Genomic DNA, 19,794 nt, shown 5'->3' with positions numbered 1-19,794 from the left:
TTTACAGACACAATCGTGAAATAAAAATACGAGGATCATGTAGAGCGCGTTAATATGAAGATCAAAATTACAAGCTTGACAGCAGCAGTTGCAGAGAAAGGGGTGACAATTTTTCAATGTAAAGTGGATTGGAGCCACAGTTGATGGAGCCTGAGGCTCACCCATGATCACTTCCTATTTGGATCACGGTGGCTTGAGGGTTAGCTCTGTCCGTTTATATATACAGTCTATGAGTCAAACACACATTGAAGGTAATCTAAGGACTTGCCCTGACATCACTTTTGAACACATGTTTTTCATTCACTCTTTTCCAAACAGTTGTTTTGCGTGAGGTGTCTGGATCAGAAAAATGTTTATTTTTTTTTATAATTGAGTCTGTCTTTCCACTTCCCACTGTTTTGGCTATACACTATATGTTTTAATAACAATAAATACTGGTTATTAAAAAATATATAGAATTTACCTTCACACTATTATTGTTCTAGTGCAGTAACTCGGTAACAGTAATTGTTACCACTATTAGCAGTTCATTTAATTAACTTTATTGTCAAAACAAAGTAATAAATGAGTTGTGTTCTGATTGATGAAAGAAAAATGTTATTTGGTGCCCCCTGCTGAAAACCCCAATTTAAATGTTCCACTGTGGGGAACAGACTCATGGCAGAGACCTACTGCCCGCTGGTCTGATGAGGGTACGATACGATCGTGTTAGCAGCAGGAGTTACCCACACAGTTTCCATTGCTGAGAGCTCAGGCTTGAAGGATTCGCATGAAGAATATGAATTGGAAATGTAAGAGTTTTGCTGAGATGCATGATGAGGTTTGGTTGATTTGTTAAAAAAAGAAGTCTATTTTAATGAAATAGGTTTTCAGTCTTACCTCACAAACTCCAGGACCACTGGGGGAAACCCAAATGAGAGACTCGTGTGAGGCTCATTCTGTTTTCTGATTGGATAATCCTCTTGAAAACCAAAACACCACATTATAACATATCACATCACACACATCGTACCCATCGTGTCCAATGTTTCTGTAATTAAGAATAAATCCTCATTATTACCAGTAAAAGCTATTTGAACATGTTTACCTCACACCTGGAGATGCAGATAGGTAATGTTTATTAAATGTTTTTAAATCAAAATCTTACATACACTTCCTTTGAATTATAATCCTCGAGCTATGGTGCTAACTCAGAATCTGCAGAAGGATCCCTGAGTAGATGCCAATATGGAAGCCGGAGGCGTCACTACTGTGCATTAAGACATCGACTCCTGCTTCACTTTGCAGCTCTTAAAACCTGTTCCAAAGCTGTGCACATGCCCGAAAAGTGAGACATGTAAATACAGTGGTCTCTCGCTATATTCGCGGTCTCGCAGATTTTTCCAGTGCAATTCTACATGCTTTTTGACAGTGTATGAATGTGCGTTGTGTTCTGCGTCTCGACCGGCCAAGGGGCTGCAGACCACCGTCAATCGATCTCCTCCGTGCTGTGTCTCTCACAAAGCACAGAATACATTCTGCCCGCCAAATCTACATAAATGTTCCATCGACACTACAGCGGAGCGGCGCCAGGACGATGAGGCAGGGTCAGGGGAACTGTGAAATACATGAGTCACTATTAATTACTTAAACAAGAGAAAAAATGAGAAAATGTGAATGCCTGTCTGAGAAAAGTGTATAAAATGTGTGGTGAGGGGTTTTACAGCTTTAAAACATATAATAATTGTAAAAAATAAAGCTGACTACTTTGCAGATTTCACCTGTTGTGGGTTATTTTTAGAACGTAACTCCCGTGATAAATGGGGGACCACTGTACTACCAAACCGCCAAAGGGCTTATAAGAACAAAGAACAAGTTAATATATATTTAAATTCCCACTTCCTCCTTTTTAAGCACCTGCATCCCAGCTTTAAAGTGGATACTTCACTGGAGCTATGAGTGTACACCTATTTATGACATCTACATAAACTCAACACTTTTAATCCAACTCCAAGGACTCCAGAATGTGAGATCAGCCACTCCCAATTCACCTGTTGTTTACCGCGGTCCAGAATGCAACTGCCGCTCTCAGATCTACAGCTCTTTTATGTCGACCTAACTAATGGCAGTGTGGAAAGGATCTGAGAGACATTACTCTGCTTTTGTGGCCAAGTCCAAAAAGCACAAAAACATCAATGTATCCAGTGTTGGAAAAGGATTAGATGTATAAATTCAGGCAATAATGTAGTCTTTTTTTGGTTTCACACTGATACTTGGCACCTAATTGTTTGGCCTAACAATATTTTAACAACACCGTTTCATTTACATATGTCCTCACTGGCCCCATCTGGAGTGTTTTGACTAGCTTGCCTTGTCTACATGTTTTATAGTGTTATTCCCTGTAGAGTCTCCGGCACATGCAGTCTGCTACAACCTGCCTCGTTACTTTGCATCACTGACATTGCTTCATCTTTGTTCTTTTCTTTCACATCTGGATCTCTTTGGATCACTTTGTCCAATGCTATTGCTCAGTGCTCCTATTGAAGATATACTATGCTTTTTGCTTGTATCTAGTAATATTCTTGTACACAATAACACAGTACTGAACTCAAAAAAACTTAAAATTAATCTTATATTTTGCTTGTTTTCCCCTAAACTCTACACCAGCCCGTTTCATATCAGCACGTTACAGCCACAAGCAGCTGATTTTTGTTCACAGTGCTTTTTGAATTACTGACAGCATGATTTTACTGCTTTACTCTTAAACCTAGTGTTGAATACTGTGTCTGAAACATTGAGGTGAACTTGTTTCTCTGTAAGAATGCGACACATGCTTATTTTAAGATGTCTACACTTGAACCTGCTACTTCGGTTACATGATACAGGTATTCATCTTTCGGTTGACAAGAGGTGTTGTAATACATTTTTTGAGTAACTGCAAGCAACTTTTAAGTGATATATTCTACCTTCATATAAACAGTTAACGGTATATCCACTTATGACCTTGTATGGACAGTATGTAAAAATATTTTCTCCTTATTTACTATATATTTTACTATATTTATAGGACCAGCCTTCTGTTGATAGTACCTTTCTTGGAGTATAAGTACTGGATGGCTCCTTTGTAAACTCCCGCACTCTCACTCTCCTAAACACAACCCGACACACTCTCACCCTCTTACACTCACTCACACGCACACAGACGTACGCATGTGCCTGCTGTCTGTAACTTCATTCATCTGATCAGATAAACTTCTTTCAAGTCTCTAACTGGTCTGCAATCTATTCCTTCACAATTACAATTACTATGCAATATTGTTTTTCTAAATAGTTTATTTTTCATTTTGCAAACTGTACATATTTGACTATTTCAAATGCTTATCAGTCCAAGTCAGTTTCATATTTATAGTCAAAGTAACTTGGAGTTAGCATTGGAGCTATCAAATTCCCAAAAATATCCCATCAGCTGTATATCCTAAGGAACCAGATGTATGCTTTTCTTCTTGATCCAGCCAACTCTTCAGTTTCTCCAGTACTGCTTGTAGAAGGTAGTTTTTGCATTTCAACAAAAATGACAATGGTGATGCTGAAAATAAACTAGTGAAATCAGAACTGTCCAGCAGGTGGAGCTATTTCAGAGTGACAGCTGTTCCAGACCATACCCCAAACCCTGCGAACAACTGCCCGGTAAACGTGATGTTGACCGTATGTATGTGGATTAACTGCTCTTTAGAAACTCTATAGAAAGACAGTGCCCCCGCGGGATAGTCCAAGTACACGGCCACTCTGCCTTTACGCGAAGCCGTGAAAGTTCCGACTCTGGATTCATTCCCATTGTGTCGAAAGCAGTAAAATCCGTAACACACCATCAGGCTCCAGGATTGGCTGTTGAACCCAAAGCCGCATTCGCCACCCTCCCCTTTGCGACCAATGCTTCGATAGCTCACGGCTATATCCACTCCTCGGGTTTTCTCCCCGGGCCAATCAGCCTGCCACTCCACTTCCCAGTAGCATCGTCCCGACAGGGCGTTGCAGCACAGAACTTGGGGCCAGTAGTCGAACCTGTCCCGATGCAGAGGGTAGTTGATGTCAGTTGGAACACGGGTCACGGTTCGGTCAGATAGATGGAGTTGTCGATAGGCGGTGTTGGAGTCCAGAGAGTGAACACAAAAATCTGATGAACACAGAGAGGTAAAGATAGTTACTTATAGCTGATTAGTTAGTTAGTAGCAACACTTTATGGTAGGTTCTATATGACCAAAATAAAAAAAGGAAAAGAAATCATTCAATTCTCTGACTATTTACAGGTTTCAATCTCCTGCATATAGACGACATTTGGAAGGTGTTTGCCCAAAACCTCTCATATTTTGTTTGTATCACTCTGCTTTTCTGTTCACTGCAGCTTTTTGCACGTTTTCACTTTTGTCCACCCACTGCGTCCATTAGTCCACCTTTGTCATCTCGTAAGTGACAGGTGGCTTTAACCAATTAGAGGGAACTAATGAAGCAAATGACTTAAGCTGTCCCATAAAGCTATTAAAAGGAACTGTAAGTAAGATTTTAGTTTGAAATGTCATAAACCTGACCTATTTCTGTCCCCACATATGCAGAAAACATGTTCAAACCAAATATAGAATTTACTGATAACAATTCTAATGCTGATTTATTCTTAATTACAAAAACATTGGGCATGGTGGTCCATTTATTAATGTGATACTTTGGTGTTTTGGCTCTCAAGATTATTATCCAACCAGAAAGAAAAATGAGCCTGACATGAATCTCTTATAGGACATTGCCAGGACTCTGATCTAAATCCTCACCACCTAATTCCCAGCACCTGCAGCCAATCATGAATCAATGTTAGTGCAGCCGGTAACTTCATTTACCTTAAATTAATAAGACTATGGGTTTCTCTATTGCACTCATCTACATTTACGTATTTACCCCGAATTCCTGCTAGGGGCATTGTAAAGAAAACATTAAAAAAAAAAAAGGTACATACACTTTTTCAAACCTTGATTCAACCATCGAAATCCTGCAGGCTCCAAACTGAAAAATAAAAAGGACAAAGAGGTCACATTTTAATATTATCTATGAACTAATCACAAACAACTTTATTCAACAAAGATGATAGAAAAGTGCTGAGTGTTTTGGCAAATGCATAAGGGGGTGAAATGTCCAACAGGTCCTTTGTTCCAATTACCAAAGGACACACTGGTCCTTTGGAACTGGTCAGAGCAGCCGCAGCCCCACATTTTGGTAAAACTCATTCCCTGTTATCTATTGTAGCGCAAAATAGTTGTCTCTCTCCACATTTCATGAAACAGCTGTCTGGTCAATAAATCCTTCTATAAAATAAAATTAAATCACTGTGTATTTGCTTTGGGTTTGTTCTTACTTGAGTGTTTCCAGGGGGGCTTGGGGGTCCTCCCATAGTCTAGACAGAAGGTCCACTGCAGAGGGTCCAGGGTTGTTGTAGCTCAGGTCCAGACTTTTCAAACTTGACCCGGGCGTTGTTAGAGCAGAAGCCAGAGACCAGCCACTTTCCTCTGAGACCAGACATCCAGACAGACTGAAGACGCACAACCATAGATGAGGTGTTGAATTAGCGTCTCTCACAGTGTAACAAGTTCAGTGCTTTTAAAATAATGTTGATCGGTATTTAAGAATAATTAAACCAAAATCCAAGGGTTCTCCCAACCTGCCTTTTAGTCCTCCACACCCTGCTCCCCCTTCTTCCCTTTAGACCTCCAGACCCCACCCCTCCTCTCCCTCACTCTCCTCTGTAGTCCTCCAGATCATGCCCCTCCTCCCTCCTTATTCTCTAACTTTCGACCTCCAGAACCCACCCCCCTCCTCACGCTTCCCTTTAGACTTCCAGACCCCTCTTCCCACTCCACTTCAGTTCTCCACACCCAGCCCCTCCTTCCCCCTCCTTCCCCCTCCCTCTCCCCTTTACTCCTTCAGGCCCCGCCCCTCCTCCACACTCATTCTCCCCTTTACTCCTCCAGGCCCCACCCCTCCTTTCCACTCATTCTCCCCTTTAGTCCTACAGGCACTGCTCAGTTTAACAGCTTGTTTGGACTGTGGGTTAAAAACAGCTGAAATGCCAAGGATAATGGGGCTAATTCATGAGGTGTTACAAACAAATTTGTAATTAAGGCCTTCTTACGAACATTTTTGGTTTTACAAAACTTTCTAAACTGAAAATGTCATGAGCACTTGTGGCACAAAAATTCTACGGTTTAAGAATACAGTACTTTGATAGCACAAACAAAAATTCTAATTCCTACATAATGGCAAATTATATTATATATTATATAACCGCAATGTGTCCATGTGCCCTCACCCCTGTCCCCACTGTACCATGACTCACAAAAAGACATTATCAACCATGAAAGCCCTTGCTTATTTTGATAACATAACATATTTAGATCATCATGTTACTTTTTACTGTTTTGAAAATTATTTACTTGCTGAATATATTTTTTATTACTCTTACTCTTATTTTTAGTCACTCTCCTTTCAGAGCACTATCACAACACAATCAGTGAGCCTCCCACTAATGAAACTACTTCACATCAGGTTTGTCACGTTGTTCTGTAGAGTTTTATATCATGTTTTTGTATATTTATGTAGAATTGTCATGTGGGGGCATGACTGACGTAAACTTGTGGTCTGAGCATTGGACTCAATTTTACAGTTAACCGTAAGGTTGGCCTTGATTAGATCTAAACCTCTTCAGGCATATTTTTGATGAGGGAACAACGTTACAACATGGTAGAAGGCTCTAAAGAAAACAATTTAGCATAATACCCCCTCTTTAAATATACCCCTACTGAGTGTGTTCATGTGTGTTTGTGTTAATCGCTGCTGAAGCTGTAAAACAGCGGTAGTCTGTAGATCCGCTCTACATGACTTTCTCGTTTACTCTCTTCCTCGTGCTTTTACGTCATAATGGCAAGTCAATATTAGCCATATATGGAAGTTTAGAGGGCGTTTCTTAGTAAATGCATGTTGTGCTTTATGTAAATGAAATATAAATGATTATTGTGGTGTTTGTAAATGGATGTTGGTGAATTAGGTGCAGCTCTGATTTCAGAAGTTGCTTAAGAACGTTCTGTAAATCTGGACAGAGTTCTCTCAGCATTTTCGTTAAGTGTAAGTTATAAAAATTTCAGAAACATTCATAATTGAGACCCAATTCTTTTTTAGGTCTATACATGTGTGGTTTGAGCAGATCTACCTGAGGGTCTCCAGTCTGCAGCCTGCACTCCTGAGCCCTGCACTGAGCTGTTCCACTCCAGAGTCCTGCAGGTCGTTGTTGCTCAGATCCAGGTGCTTCAGACTGGGGGACTGGGAGCAGAGGACTGAGGACAGACACCCACCACTCTTCCAGGACAAGTTACAGATGGACAAGCTGCAAACCGAGGCAAAGGTATATTTAGGCAGGTGAGAAATATTCAAAAATAAAAAAATCCAAACACCTTCATTTGATTATTACAGTAGAGCTTTACATTGTTCAGTGTTTAATGTATTTACTCTGAAAAAAAAAAGAACAAAATTGGAATGTAAAGCTGTAGTTCAGTTAACAAATTAACGTCTATAATTTGTTGTACTTTGCACCTCTTTATTGTCGTTATATTTCCATTTGAAATCGACAAAAGGCTGGAGGCAGCAGTCTGAGCAGGGATGTGCAGATTTCACATACACATACACTTCTACCCACTCCTCCGGTGGGACCCTGAGGCGTTCCCAAACCAGCAGAGAGACATAATCCCTCCAGCATGTTGTAGGTCTTCCCCGAGGCCTCCTCCTAATGGGACATGCCCGTAACAACTCCCTGGGGAGGCGTAAGAGGCATCCACAACAGATGCCCGAGCCACCTCAGCTTCTAAACAAGGCTCTACTCTCTACCTCCTGTACACATTGTTTATTTTCATTTCTATGTATAAAATTCAAATGAAAACTTTGAGACATAACAGAACTGAAACAAGCATATAATGACTAATAACTAGATAAAAGAACATCTGAACATAACCAGTGTAAAAGGTGAATGTGGTGTGTTTTTAGCTTGGTTCTTACTTGAGTGTCTCCAGTCTGCATCCCTGGCTCTGTAGTCCTGAAGACAGCAGGTCCATCCCAGAGTCCTGGATCGGGTTCTGGCTGAGGTCCAAGTGTCTCAGATTGGACGAGGGAGAGCTGAGGACTGAGCCTAGAGGAGCACAGCAGCCCTCCGACAGGTTGCACGTGCTGAGTCTGGGAAGGAAGCACAAATCAGGTTATGTGTAAGTTGATTTTTTTTCCACCACTACTAAGGGAACGTACCTATATTCCTAACGCTCTATGTTGCCACAATTCTATTTTCCATTTCTTATGAATGTAAATGTAGAGTTTTTACACTTTAAAGATATTCAAAATAAATCCTTGACCGCCATCTTCACTCTGGCCCACAACTACATTTTAAATAGAGCTACTAAACTGGGCAGTGCCTGTGGACTAAAGAAGAGAGTGAGGGGGAAGGAGGGGTTGTGCTCTGGACATATCAGGAACTGTGTTATTGGTCTAGCAGGTTTCCGCACTTCAAATTCCACCCCCGCAGCCAGGTGTATGCAATTTGAAACACCTGAGTGTAATCAGTCTCATGTGATGTCACCTACTACTGGAAATTGCAGTGGCCACTGAAGGCAGCACACACTTAGGTTTAGATGTTTTTGACCAGAAAGCTGCAAATTTACCTAGCTTGCATTAAAACTGACAAAAATGAAAAAAGGATAATGTTTTGTTGCTTTTAATTTACAGTAAAGTTTAATATTTACATTTTTTCATGTTCATATGAACTGGCAATCAAATACGTAATATCTTCTAAAATTCTGCAGTGAATTGTCTGAATCTTGGCGAGAACATGAAGCCGTGTCTGGGAGGATAATGTAGATTCTCAGGGTTGGATGAGAATCCCAGCTAAACCTAATCCAATTTATGATCATCTACTGTGATGGCATCTGATATCTAAGTCAGTTCCTACATTATAATACAAAATGCAACATACAAGGCTTTTTTGGATGCTTTCACCACTGGCATCAATCTGAGGAGGACCCATTCCGACGCCTGGTATATCTTTAGGTCGAACACATCCAGGTCCATGGAGAGCAGGAGGAATGCCAGGGCTGACCACTCTGCCGGCGTAAGCGTGGTGGACAGTCCCTGGAGTCCGTTCACATACCACTGAATCTTGTCCACTAAAGAGCGGTCTTTTAACTCGTTCAGGCAGTGGAACAAGTTAATGCTTTTCTCTGTGGACAACCCCTCGTTCAACCTCTGCTTTATGTGGTTTAAGGTCTTCTGATGCACCTCGGATCTACTTCCTGTTTGTGTCAGCAGATCTTTTAGGAGCTTCTGATTGGTCGGCAGAGAGAGACCCAAGAGGAACCGCAGAAACAGGTCGAGGTGGCCGGTTTGACTCTCTAAAGCCAGGTCCACTGCACACTGGTAGAAGTCCTTCTTAGGTGTGGTGTCTGCAGAAGACTGGACGGTTGACAGAAGGTTGACGCCAAAGTTAGCGAAGATGTGATGGGCGTGAAGAGCGGCGAGAAACTCCTGCACGCTGAGATGGACAAAGCAGTACACCTTGTCCTGGTACAGTCCTGGTTCCTCCCTGAAAACCTGCGTAAAGACTCCGGAGTAGGATGACACCGCATCAACGTCTAGACCGCACTGGACCAAGTCGGACTCATAGAAGATCAGATTTCCACTCAGAAGTTGATCGAAAGCCAGTTTGGCCAAAGACTCCACCATCTCGATGTTCGTTGGACTCCATTGCAGCTCTACCTCAGACTTTCCATCGTACTTGAGGCTCTTCGCTTTGATTTGAACCACCAGGAAGTAAATGTACATCTCGGTGAGGGTTTGGGGTAGAAGGTCTCTGGATTTCGATTTGATGATATGTTCTAGAACAGTGGCGGCGATCCAGCAGAAAATCGGGATGTGGCACATTATATAGAGGCTTCTTGACGCCTTGATGTGCGCGATGATGGCTATGGCTTGGGTCTCATCTTGAAATCTCCTCCTAAAGTATTGTTGCTTTTGTTCATCCGTGAACCCTCTGACCTCTGTCACCACAGTGATGTAGCGTGCTAGGATTTGATTTGCAGCAGCAGGTCGCGTGGTTATCCAAATCTGCGCATAAGGAAGTAGGGTCCCTCTGAGGAGATTTACCAACAGAACATCGAGCGAAGTAGATTCTGTGATGTCGGTTAATGCTTTGGTTTGGTTGAAATCAAGAGACAGCCTGCATTCATCCAGACCATCGAAAATAAACACAACTTGGATGTGTTCAAAGCTGCGGATTTCGTTAAGTCCACTGAAAAAGTGATGCACCAGTCCGATTAAGCTAAACTGCTTATCTCTAAGAACATTGAGCTCTCGGAAAGTAAATGGGAACAATAGGTGGATGTTCTGGTTGGCCCTGCCTTCTGCCCAGTCCAGACAAAACTTCTGGGTCAGTACAGTTTTCCCAATGCCTGCTACTCCCTTCGTCAACACTGTTCGAATCGGTAGCCTGTTCCTCATGTTGCCAGGTTCCTGCAAGGATATTTCAAAGATGTCTTCACATTTAATGGTAGTTTCTGACTCAGCTTGTCTCCCCAATGTAGTTTCGATCTGTCGGACCTCATGTTCCTCATTGACTCCTTCAGTGCCTCCCTTTGTGATGTAGAGTTCGGTGTAGATCTGGTTCAGAAGAGTGGGGTTTCCAGCTCTGGCAACGCCCTCAAAGACGCACTGGAACTTCTGCTGTAGGCTGGATTTGAGTTTGCGCTGAACTTTATGAATGTATCCTGCAAAAAAATATATATATATATACATGTAAATCAAATTATTATTACATTTTCTGATCCATGATCTGTAATCTTTTTGCCTCCATGGAAATGTTTTTGCTTTGCCTGGAATGTTTCACATTATGGCAGTGAAGTGACATCAAGCCTGCTCACAGCATGAAATGAATGCATGTTTTAAACACAAGAAAAGTTTAGTAGTGCCCTGATTTCGAACGCTGAATGAAGAATATGCTTAAAAATTAAAGTGGACCTATTATGCAAATGTGACTTTTAAGTACTTTTAACCATGTTATAGTTGTATCTCTTCACCATTTAGACTCTCAAAGTTGTATTTAACGTGATTCATACATGTTTGAGGAATCATTATTTTCCTGTATTCAAAACGTCATTGCTCCAGTCAACTACCATTTTCATCGCCATGTGTATATGTGTGAATGATCTTCAGGTGTCATAGATTAGAAGTATATAGCAGTACTGGTTTACTGTAGTAGTAATAAGACCCTCCTTTGTTAAGGTTTTGACATAGTACCACTTCTCCTCTTGTTAAGCCCTACGTATTTTCAGGATTTCTGGATTGTTGCTAGTTAAGTATTGGTCAGATCCAGTTTAATCAGGATTAATCCTGGTTTGTACCAAAACTAATATTTTTATGAACTTGAGAAGCCATCTTACTGCTCTGTAGGTGATCTGCCATCTTGCCCTGCTTCATCCTTCGCAAGAAGTCCACAGTGAGATGGAGGAAAGTCTCTTTGGTCCTCTGCTCTCCACTCTCCTCACTCTCAAAGGACTCTGGGTAATCAAACTCCACAACTCTTTTAAAACTCTGCAGCTCAGCTCGAACGAAAGAGATGATGTCCTTCTCCAAATTCTGCAAAACATTAAGTAAACGCAGAAATCTTTCACTGATTATTGTTAAGGGCCATATTTGATCTATTTTTAAACTGGTATTTCCTGAGGTAGGACTTGAATACTGTGGGCTACATGTCTGGAAAATACCACCAGGTGTCAGCACATAGTTGCGTTCATATTACACTGTAGAATTAAGCAGTTTAATACAAACTTACACACATACCTACATACATATATATACACACACATACATACACACGTACATACACACATACAGAGATACATACATACACACACATACATACATACATATACATGGATGTTGGGTTTCTAAGCTTTTTGGGGACATTAATTAATTTCCTGGAGATTGCCTAACCTTAAGGAGAGTGTACTATGCAAAATAGATTTTTTTTTTCTTTTCGGTTTTACCATGTTATAATGTCATTCCCTCATCAAAAACATGCCTGAAGAGGTTTTCGATGTCATCCATGTTTTAGTAATTTATCGATCTCTCCTGGGTCCTATTTGAACCCTCCTTGCGGTTAGCAGTAAGATTCTGCGCAATGCTCAGCCCGCAAGCCCACGTCACCCATGCTCCCACATGACAATTTTCCCGAAATTCTCCACAAAAACATGACACAAAACTGTACACAACAACTTGACAAACCTGATGTGATTTGTAGTAGTTTCATGCACGCTGATTGTGTTGTGATTGGCTCTGAAGAGTGTCAAGAGTGTCAAAAATGAAAGTGGAACTTATAAAATATGTAGTTTTTGGTGAGTACAATATTTTCAAAACAATAAAAGGTAACATAGTGATCTAAATATGTTATATGTTAGCAGTTAATACCCCATAGAAGTGAAATACCCACAGGATTTTTTCCCCATAAGGGTCCTCACAACATAACACACACACACACACACACACACACACACACACACACACACACACACACACACACACCCCCACACACACCCCCCCCCCACACACACACACACACACACACACACACACACACACACACACACACACACCCCCCACACACACACACACACATTCCTTGCTCTCTGGGGACATCACATTCATTTCCAGGTCACTGATACTATCCTTAACAGTGACTAGTTGCATATCCCCAACCCAAATCCTAACCTTTCAACACTTATCTCAACATCTTATTTATTTACTTGATATGAACATAGCAATTACATTGGCCAGATCAGATGCATTGTTTCAACTGTTCATGCTAAAAAAAAAATAAAAATAAAAATAACATAACATACCATAAAAATGATGTCCAGTTGTGAATGGTGACCCTCTGGACTCAACTCCTGCCTTTGAACCAAGAAACCAGGATAAATTTAAACTTGTTAACTGTGGTTGTCATGGTAAATCATCATAATTAAATCATTATGTTGATCTTGATCACCTGCATACAGGAAGGACAGGGTCACTGAGGAAGGCTATAGGATGACCCATTGAGTCGTTACTTTTAAAGGACACACAGCTAGGCCCAGGTTTGGGGCTTCCAGTCTCCCTCCTAAGAGAAAAAAACCCCCAAAAAAAACAAACAAAAAAACAAAACAAACCAAACAAACGTAAATTAAATTACTCTTTTTAAAAGTACATAGGGCAAAGTAAACCAAACAAGTCCTGTCTCATTCATTGTATGTGTCTGCCTCCCTCTGCTGGCAACAGTGGGAAGTGAAGAATTGGGTCATGGTGACAATAATACTTATGTAGAAAAACTACAGTTTGATTGGGCTTAATAAAGCATAAAGAAATACATCTCACAAATAATTTATTCATAGTAATTTAGGTTTAGTGACTACTTCATTAATTTCCCAAATAGATTTACCTCATTTAATTTATTATGTGTAGGTCAGTGCATTGTCCCTGATCAATAAAAAATTAAACCAAACTAAACTAATGCATTGTTTAATTTTTATTTTGTTTTAATTTATTTTATTCATTATGTATTCTTGCTGTATTAAAGCTGTTAATTGTGCACTTATAATAAAGTGGTACCAAAATTATAAACACAAGTAAAAAAACAAACAAAACATACATAAAGTATTATTATTGTAATAATAATAATAATAATAATAATAATAATAATAATAATAATAATCAATGTAGTCATTATAATGTAAAGTGTTTTTTTTTTGTTTGTTTGTTTTTTTTACAACACAAATACAAACACACCTGGTACTGTACAAACACTGTGCCTCTTTAAATGATATGGGATGTCCCATAGAGTGGTCACTCCACACAGAGGCAGGCACAGGGCTGGGGCCACGACTCCCAGACTTCACCCTAAAGACACATACACATTTTTCATAAATACAGATACAACATATTCTATACTTTGTCACTTATGTACAATAAGGATAGTTATTATCGAGGACTATTAGATTTCACACACACACTTTTACAAAAACAGATGTGTTTACTAAGTGGTCACTACAAAATGTAAATCAAGTCCAGTCTGCCAGGTCTGACTCCCTCTGCTGGCAACTGTGGGGAGTCTGGAGCCTATTTTTTTTAATTTTATTTGTTTTTTTTATGTGCAGACACAAGTCTAGTACAAAAATGCTATGTAGTGATTGTGTGTGTAAATAAAAATAAAGCTCTTGCATATGTGGCCAATGCATTATCATCACCAGGTGAAGCTTAACTATTAGACTGTTTTAATTAAACTTAAAATATATATCCATGTATGTCATCTCACCTAGGCTGAGAGAATAATGACCATCTTTAAAAACAACATAAACATATAAACACAACTATGGACTACTTGAAAAAACAATCTGCGCATTAATTTGTCCAATTACATTAGTGTAGTCATAATAATGTAAAGCAGTCTTATTATATATATATACATATATATATATATATATATATATATATATATATATATATATATATATATATATATATATATATATATATATATACATATATATATATATATATATATATATATATATATATATATATATATATATATATATATATATATATATATATATATATATAAATACTAACACACCTGGCACTGTAAGAACCCTGTGCCTCTTTAAATGATATGGGATTTCCCATAGAGTGGTCACTTGTCATAGACACAGAGGCGGGAACAGGGCTGGGGCCACAGCTCCCACACTGCAGCCTAAAGACAGATACACTTTAAAATACTGATTTAATATAAAACATGTACATATTTTATGAATACAGATACAACATATTGTATACTTTGTGCTTAATTCTGTAAGTGGCAGTTATTATTGAGGACAATTAGATTTCACTAACTCACAAACTCACAAACTCACAAACTTACAAAAACAGATGTGTTAAATAAGTGGGGAGTGTAGAGCCTAGTGATGATTTTTATGTACAGACAATAGTCTAGTGCAGAGATGCTATTTAGTGATTGTGTGTAAATAAAACATGCACATATGCAAGAGCTTTAGCTCTTGCATATGTGGCCAATGCATTATGCCACATCACCAGGTGAAACTTTCCTATTAGACTGTTTTAATTAAACTTAAAAAAAATATATATCCATGTATGTTATCACACCTAGGCTGAGAGAATAACGACCATCTTTAAAAACAACATACACAAGCTATAATTTGTCCAAATACCATGAATCTAGTCATTATAATTAATTGTTGTTGTTTTTTTCTTTCTTTTTTTGTTTTATACAAACACACCTGGTACTGTACAAACACTGTGCCTCTTTAAACGATATGGGATGTCCCATAGAGTGGTCACTCCACACAGAGGCAGGCACAGGGCTGGGGCCACGACTCCCAGACTTCATCCTAAAGACACATACACTTTAAAGTTAACATATAGCATATAACTTTACACATAACACATGTACAATTGTCCATTTACTGGATATGAGAAAAACTATGTCTATATGTGTCCTCTATCTGCAGGTTAATGCACTGGCATCAGTTACAGGCCCTGCCCATATGGGTCTAGAGCAGGGCCTGCTCTGCCGCCTCTCCTCTTTTGTCTCCTGACGCAAAAGCATCCGTGTGTGCGCACACTCTCTCCACGCTCTCTCTGTGCTGCTGCTGACCTGTTGTGTTTTGCCCTGCCTCCCTGCTGCCAGCTTCCTCATGCCCACTTCTGTACCGCACTTTTAAATTTGTCTTACACCGTATTCATTCACAATACACCACAGCACTACACCACAGATACTAACATACTCATAACCACATACCTTTGTTTTTGTAAATAGTATTATTGTTTAAACTTTATGTAAATAAAATACTACTTTTGAGCGTGTCATCTCCCCTCTTTGAGCCAGGCATAACAGGCTGCACACTGTTCCTTTAACAAGACTTCTCTAGTGTATTATTTTTATGCCTTTTGCTTCTGTATTCAAAGTACCTTCTAGTTAAATGATAAGACTTAGGCCTATCTTAAATGTCTATCTTCATTTTTATTGCACATTTTTATTTCACTGCTATTTTTGCACTTTGTGTTGCAACACTGGAAATCCCCCATAGTGAACAAATACAGGTGCTCTTATCTTGGTACTATCAGTTCAAGTTGTCTTAACAAGTCTCACACAGTGTCGGTGTCTTACTTGGGATTTCCATATGAATGTGCTTCACTGAAAAGAACAGGAGGTCCCACAGGCGGCTCACTCCCTGTCCCCTTCCTGAAAGAACCACCAAGTTATATTTTTAGTTATTTATTCATTTTTGGTAGTGTAAAGTTGAAGTTTGATATTAAAGAAAAAAAAAAAAAAGAAAGAAAGAAAAAACACAATTAAAGGCACTGTACCAGATTTTTACTGCCTTAAAAATGTGAAAAACAACTAATTTATTATGAACAGTTTGCAGTGGTCCGAAGTTATTCCTCTTCTACCTTATGCATTTTAAATATCCTAATTATTCACCATGATGAGTTTATAAGCTCTTTTCACCACTTTCAAAGACCATGACAGTAAAATTAACAACATCTAGCATGCAAAGCGCACTTCCTGATTACCGGACAATAATATGCTCTCTAATTAAATACAGACAGCACACAGCAGACTTATTGTCACCTGAAGAGCTGCTTATACGATAAAATATACACAGATTATGTTCAAATTCATGGAAAAAAATAATAAAAATCAGCTACAGTCCCTTTAATGACAATATTAAAACTATAACTAAAGGTGTATTATGTAAATTTTTGGTGTAAGCATTCACCTGCTTTCTCCATTAAGACACTATTGCTCTATCAGGTTCCACAGTATGGCTTTAAACTTGCTTATCATTTATAAAAATACAGGATTTTGTATTGCTCAGAAACACACTCGCCTCTCCACAAACCAGACCTGTAACTTTGCCTCATGGTGCCATAGTCTCTTGTTTTTATCTCCCGAAAAAATAATTTTAATGCCAAACTGTGGAGGATTTAAGGCAAACAAATGACAAGAACAATAAGATCTCCAGAGAGACGAGGACACAAAGAAAGTTACATATTGCACCTTTAAACCACTGACGCATGATTGTTCCAGTAAATTGTTTTTAGATTACCCATATTGTAAAACTACCTGCAATAATTAGATAAGAGAACGAAACTACGTAGTGTAGTTATCTTTAATGTTTCATCAGAGGTGGGTACTACATTTACTTGAGCAACTTTCTAAAAAAATGTACTTTTCAGAGTACAATCCTAGTGCCATACTACTACTACTTGAGTATTATTGTGACTTGAACATTTGCTTCTTGCACCGCTCTTTCAGATAAAATGTAGTTTTTCAAATCTTTGTGTCCATCCTTTGAAAATGCCAGATTTGGTGAGTTATTTCATGTTTTTCCTTCCAATTATGGTAAATAGTCACATTTTTATATAGCGCTTTTCCACCTTCAAAGCTCTTTACCTCAAGGAACCGCTCACCCATTCACACACACATTCATACACCAGTGTACGCAGACACTGGGGGAGAGGTGGGTTAAGTGTCTTGCCCGAGGACACAACAACAGCATTCATCTGTGGGAGATTCAAACCCCTAGTCTTCAGGTCAGAGGGCAAACGCTCTACCAACTGAGCTCCTGTCGCCCTAATTACATTCACTTAGATTAATTATAAATCAGACGTTATGTCCCGACAGTTACTCTTTAAGTTACTGAGCTGTAGTTTTACTTTTACTTATACTTTAGTTATTTTACATATACTTTTTACCCTTTCTTGAGTAACTTGTTGAATGACTCCTGCCACCACCACGTTGTACTTCTACTTGAATAACATTATTTAGAAATAACATTACTCTTACTTTAATACACTTTTTGGCTGCTCTACCACCTCAGTGTGTCATGGATGTTAATTATTTATAAATCTTAAGCTGTGTGTGTGTGTGTGTGGGGCTGTGTTTGTGTGTCTGTGTCCGTATGTATGTGTGTCTGTGTGTGTGTCTGTGTGTGTGTCTGTGTGTCTATGTGTGTGTCTGTGTTTAATTCCTCAGTCGTCCAGGTTTGAGTCGTAGCAAAAGAAGAATTCAAATCTGTCAACTGGACAAAAGTTTTCGAGCGAAGCCATTTAGCTGCTCATCCAATCAGCGTCTTCTTTTCTTCCTTCCTTCCTTTCTCTCTTCCTTCCTTTCTCTTTCTTTCTTCGTTCCTTTGGCTCTTCCTTTCTTTCTTCCTTCCTTACATTCTCTCTTCCTTTCTTCCTTCCTTCCTTTCTTCCTCTCTTCCTTCCTTCCTTTCTTTCTTTCTCTCTAACTTCCTTCCTTCCTTTCTTTCTCTTCATTTCTACAGGAGAACCCATTGACAGCACTTGGATTCTCTTTTTCATGTTTTCCTGCTTCAAATACAATACAAACACCATTAAAAACAGGAGCAGGGATGTGCGTAAAAGTTCATTAGCAGATTGTTACATCGTGTTTGTGTCACTAACACATCACTTTTCTTCAGAAAGTTCGAGCCCTGGTCCATAAACCTGAAGAACACCACGTCCTGACTGTGCAGACGTGTGAAATCTGACTAACTGTATATTGTCCAGTTCTTTGTGTCTTTTGTTACGTCATGTAAATAAATGAAACTTAAAACCTAAAACCTAAAACGCCGCTGAGACTTTTGTCCTTTTCACAGAATAGAATTTTTATTTGGCTAAAACTTCAGTTCAAACATTATCACACACTTAGGGTGACGCCCTGCAAGTAAAACAAACAACTTTAGTAGTTTACTTATGAGAATATATCTTTTTATTCACATTTTTCACCAGCTCATGTTTCCTACAAAACCCTGCATTTGTTTGTGTATTATGTGCACATATGTGGGACATTTAGATCTGAAAATGGACAGAACGAGGTTTAAAAACACTTACAAAAAACATAAACCAGATCTGACTAGAATTGCCTTAAAATTTCAAATACCACCTCATTTTTAGCATTAAAATCTTTATAAATCAGAAAAAATCTAACATACGATCCCTCGCACTTGTCACGTCTTGTTACTTGGTACAAGACTGGAAAAGTTTATCGTATGGTGCTACTTTAAGGACTCACAAAACCGATTTAAGTTGATTAAACAAAATAGTAAAACATCTTCAGCGGCACTTTTATAGTGACCAAAAAAAAGGTAAAACTGAAAAATCGCTTTGCCTGTAGTGTCTTTAAAGTTCCTCACTACAGCAAAGTAAACACACTGATCTAGAAAACATATAGTCATCTTTTTATATATAAATGAATGAGTCTGTTACTCACCTGGAAGCCATTTTGTATATTTTCTCCAGATATTTCACTACATTTTGTCCCAGATTTCCTTATGAAACTACCCAAGGATACTATGGACCGGCCAGTGTCACGAATGGTTATAAACTGGTTAATGTTTATACCGCACAAACTCTTTATCTTGTTAAGCAGCTGCACAAGTTGCGTGACTTGTTTGAGAGAATGGCACTCCCCTTAAAGGAACAGGAATTTTAAAGTGCCTATAGTTGTTTTTTTGGTGGGATAGTACCTTTGAGAAATATTTATTATGACACCCAGTACTTTTTCAGTTAAATGAAGCCAAAACTAAACAGTATCTTAAATTCACCTTGCTATGTCCGTGTTTTCCTAAAGGGGGCACTGTGGCTTTGTCTCAAACCTGCCACTGAGATAATACTGGGATAATATTT

At 39.1% G+C, this 19,794-nt stretch overlaps 1 protein-coding gene across 2 annotated transcripts; it reads right to left on the bottom strand.

The window, feature by feature from the left end:
* Positions 1–3,302: 3,302 nt before the first annotated feature.
* LOC117371382 (protein NLRC3-like) lies at positions 3,303–19,469 on the bottom strand. 2 transcript variants are annotated; one of them, XM_033967051.2, is made up of 14 exons: positions 19,379–19,469; positions 16,265–16,339; positions 15,375–15,485; positions 14,714–14,830; positions 13,867–13,977; positions 13,091–13,201; positions 12,945–12,996; positions 11,487–11,682; positions 9,029–10,814; positions 8,065–8,238; positions 7,226–7,399; positions 5,378–5,551; positions 4,982–5,028; positions 3,303–4,153 (listed from the first exon to the last, which is right to left on the bottom strand). In XM_033967051.2, exons 1-14 carry the CDS (start codon positions 19,387–19,389, stop codon positions 3,609–3,611), a joined length of 3,684 nt encoding a protein of 1,227 aa, XP_033822942.1. In that variant the 5' UTR covers positions 19,390–19,469; the 3' UTR covers positions 3,303–3,608. The 2 variants fall into 2 exon arrangements, with proteins under 2 accessions (XP_033822942.1, XP_055078130.1); XM_055222155.1 differs by lacking the exon at positions 14,714–14,830 and having other exon boundaries at positions 3,422–4,153.
* Positions 19,470–19,794: the final 325 nt, after the last annotated feature.

Source organism: Periophthalmus magnuspinnatus, chromosome 5 (assembly GCF_009829125.3).
Source record: "Periophthalmus magnuspinnatus isolate fPerMag1 chromosome 5, fPerMag1.2.pri, whole genome shotgun sequence".
Classification (NCBI taxonomy): Eukaryota; Metazoa; Chordata; class Actinopteri; order Gobiiformes; family Gobiidae; genus Periophthalmus; species Periophthalmus magnuspinnatus.
Note: the sequence above shows the minus strand (reverse complement) of the source record. Positions and strands in the feature narration are given on the sequence as shown.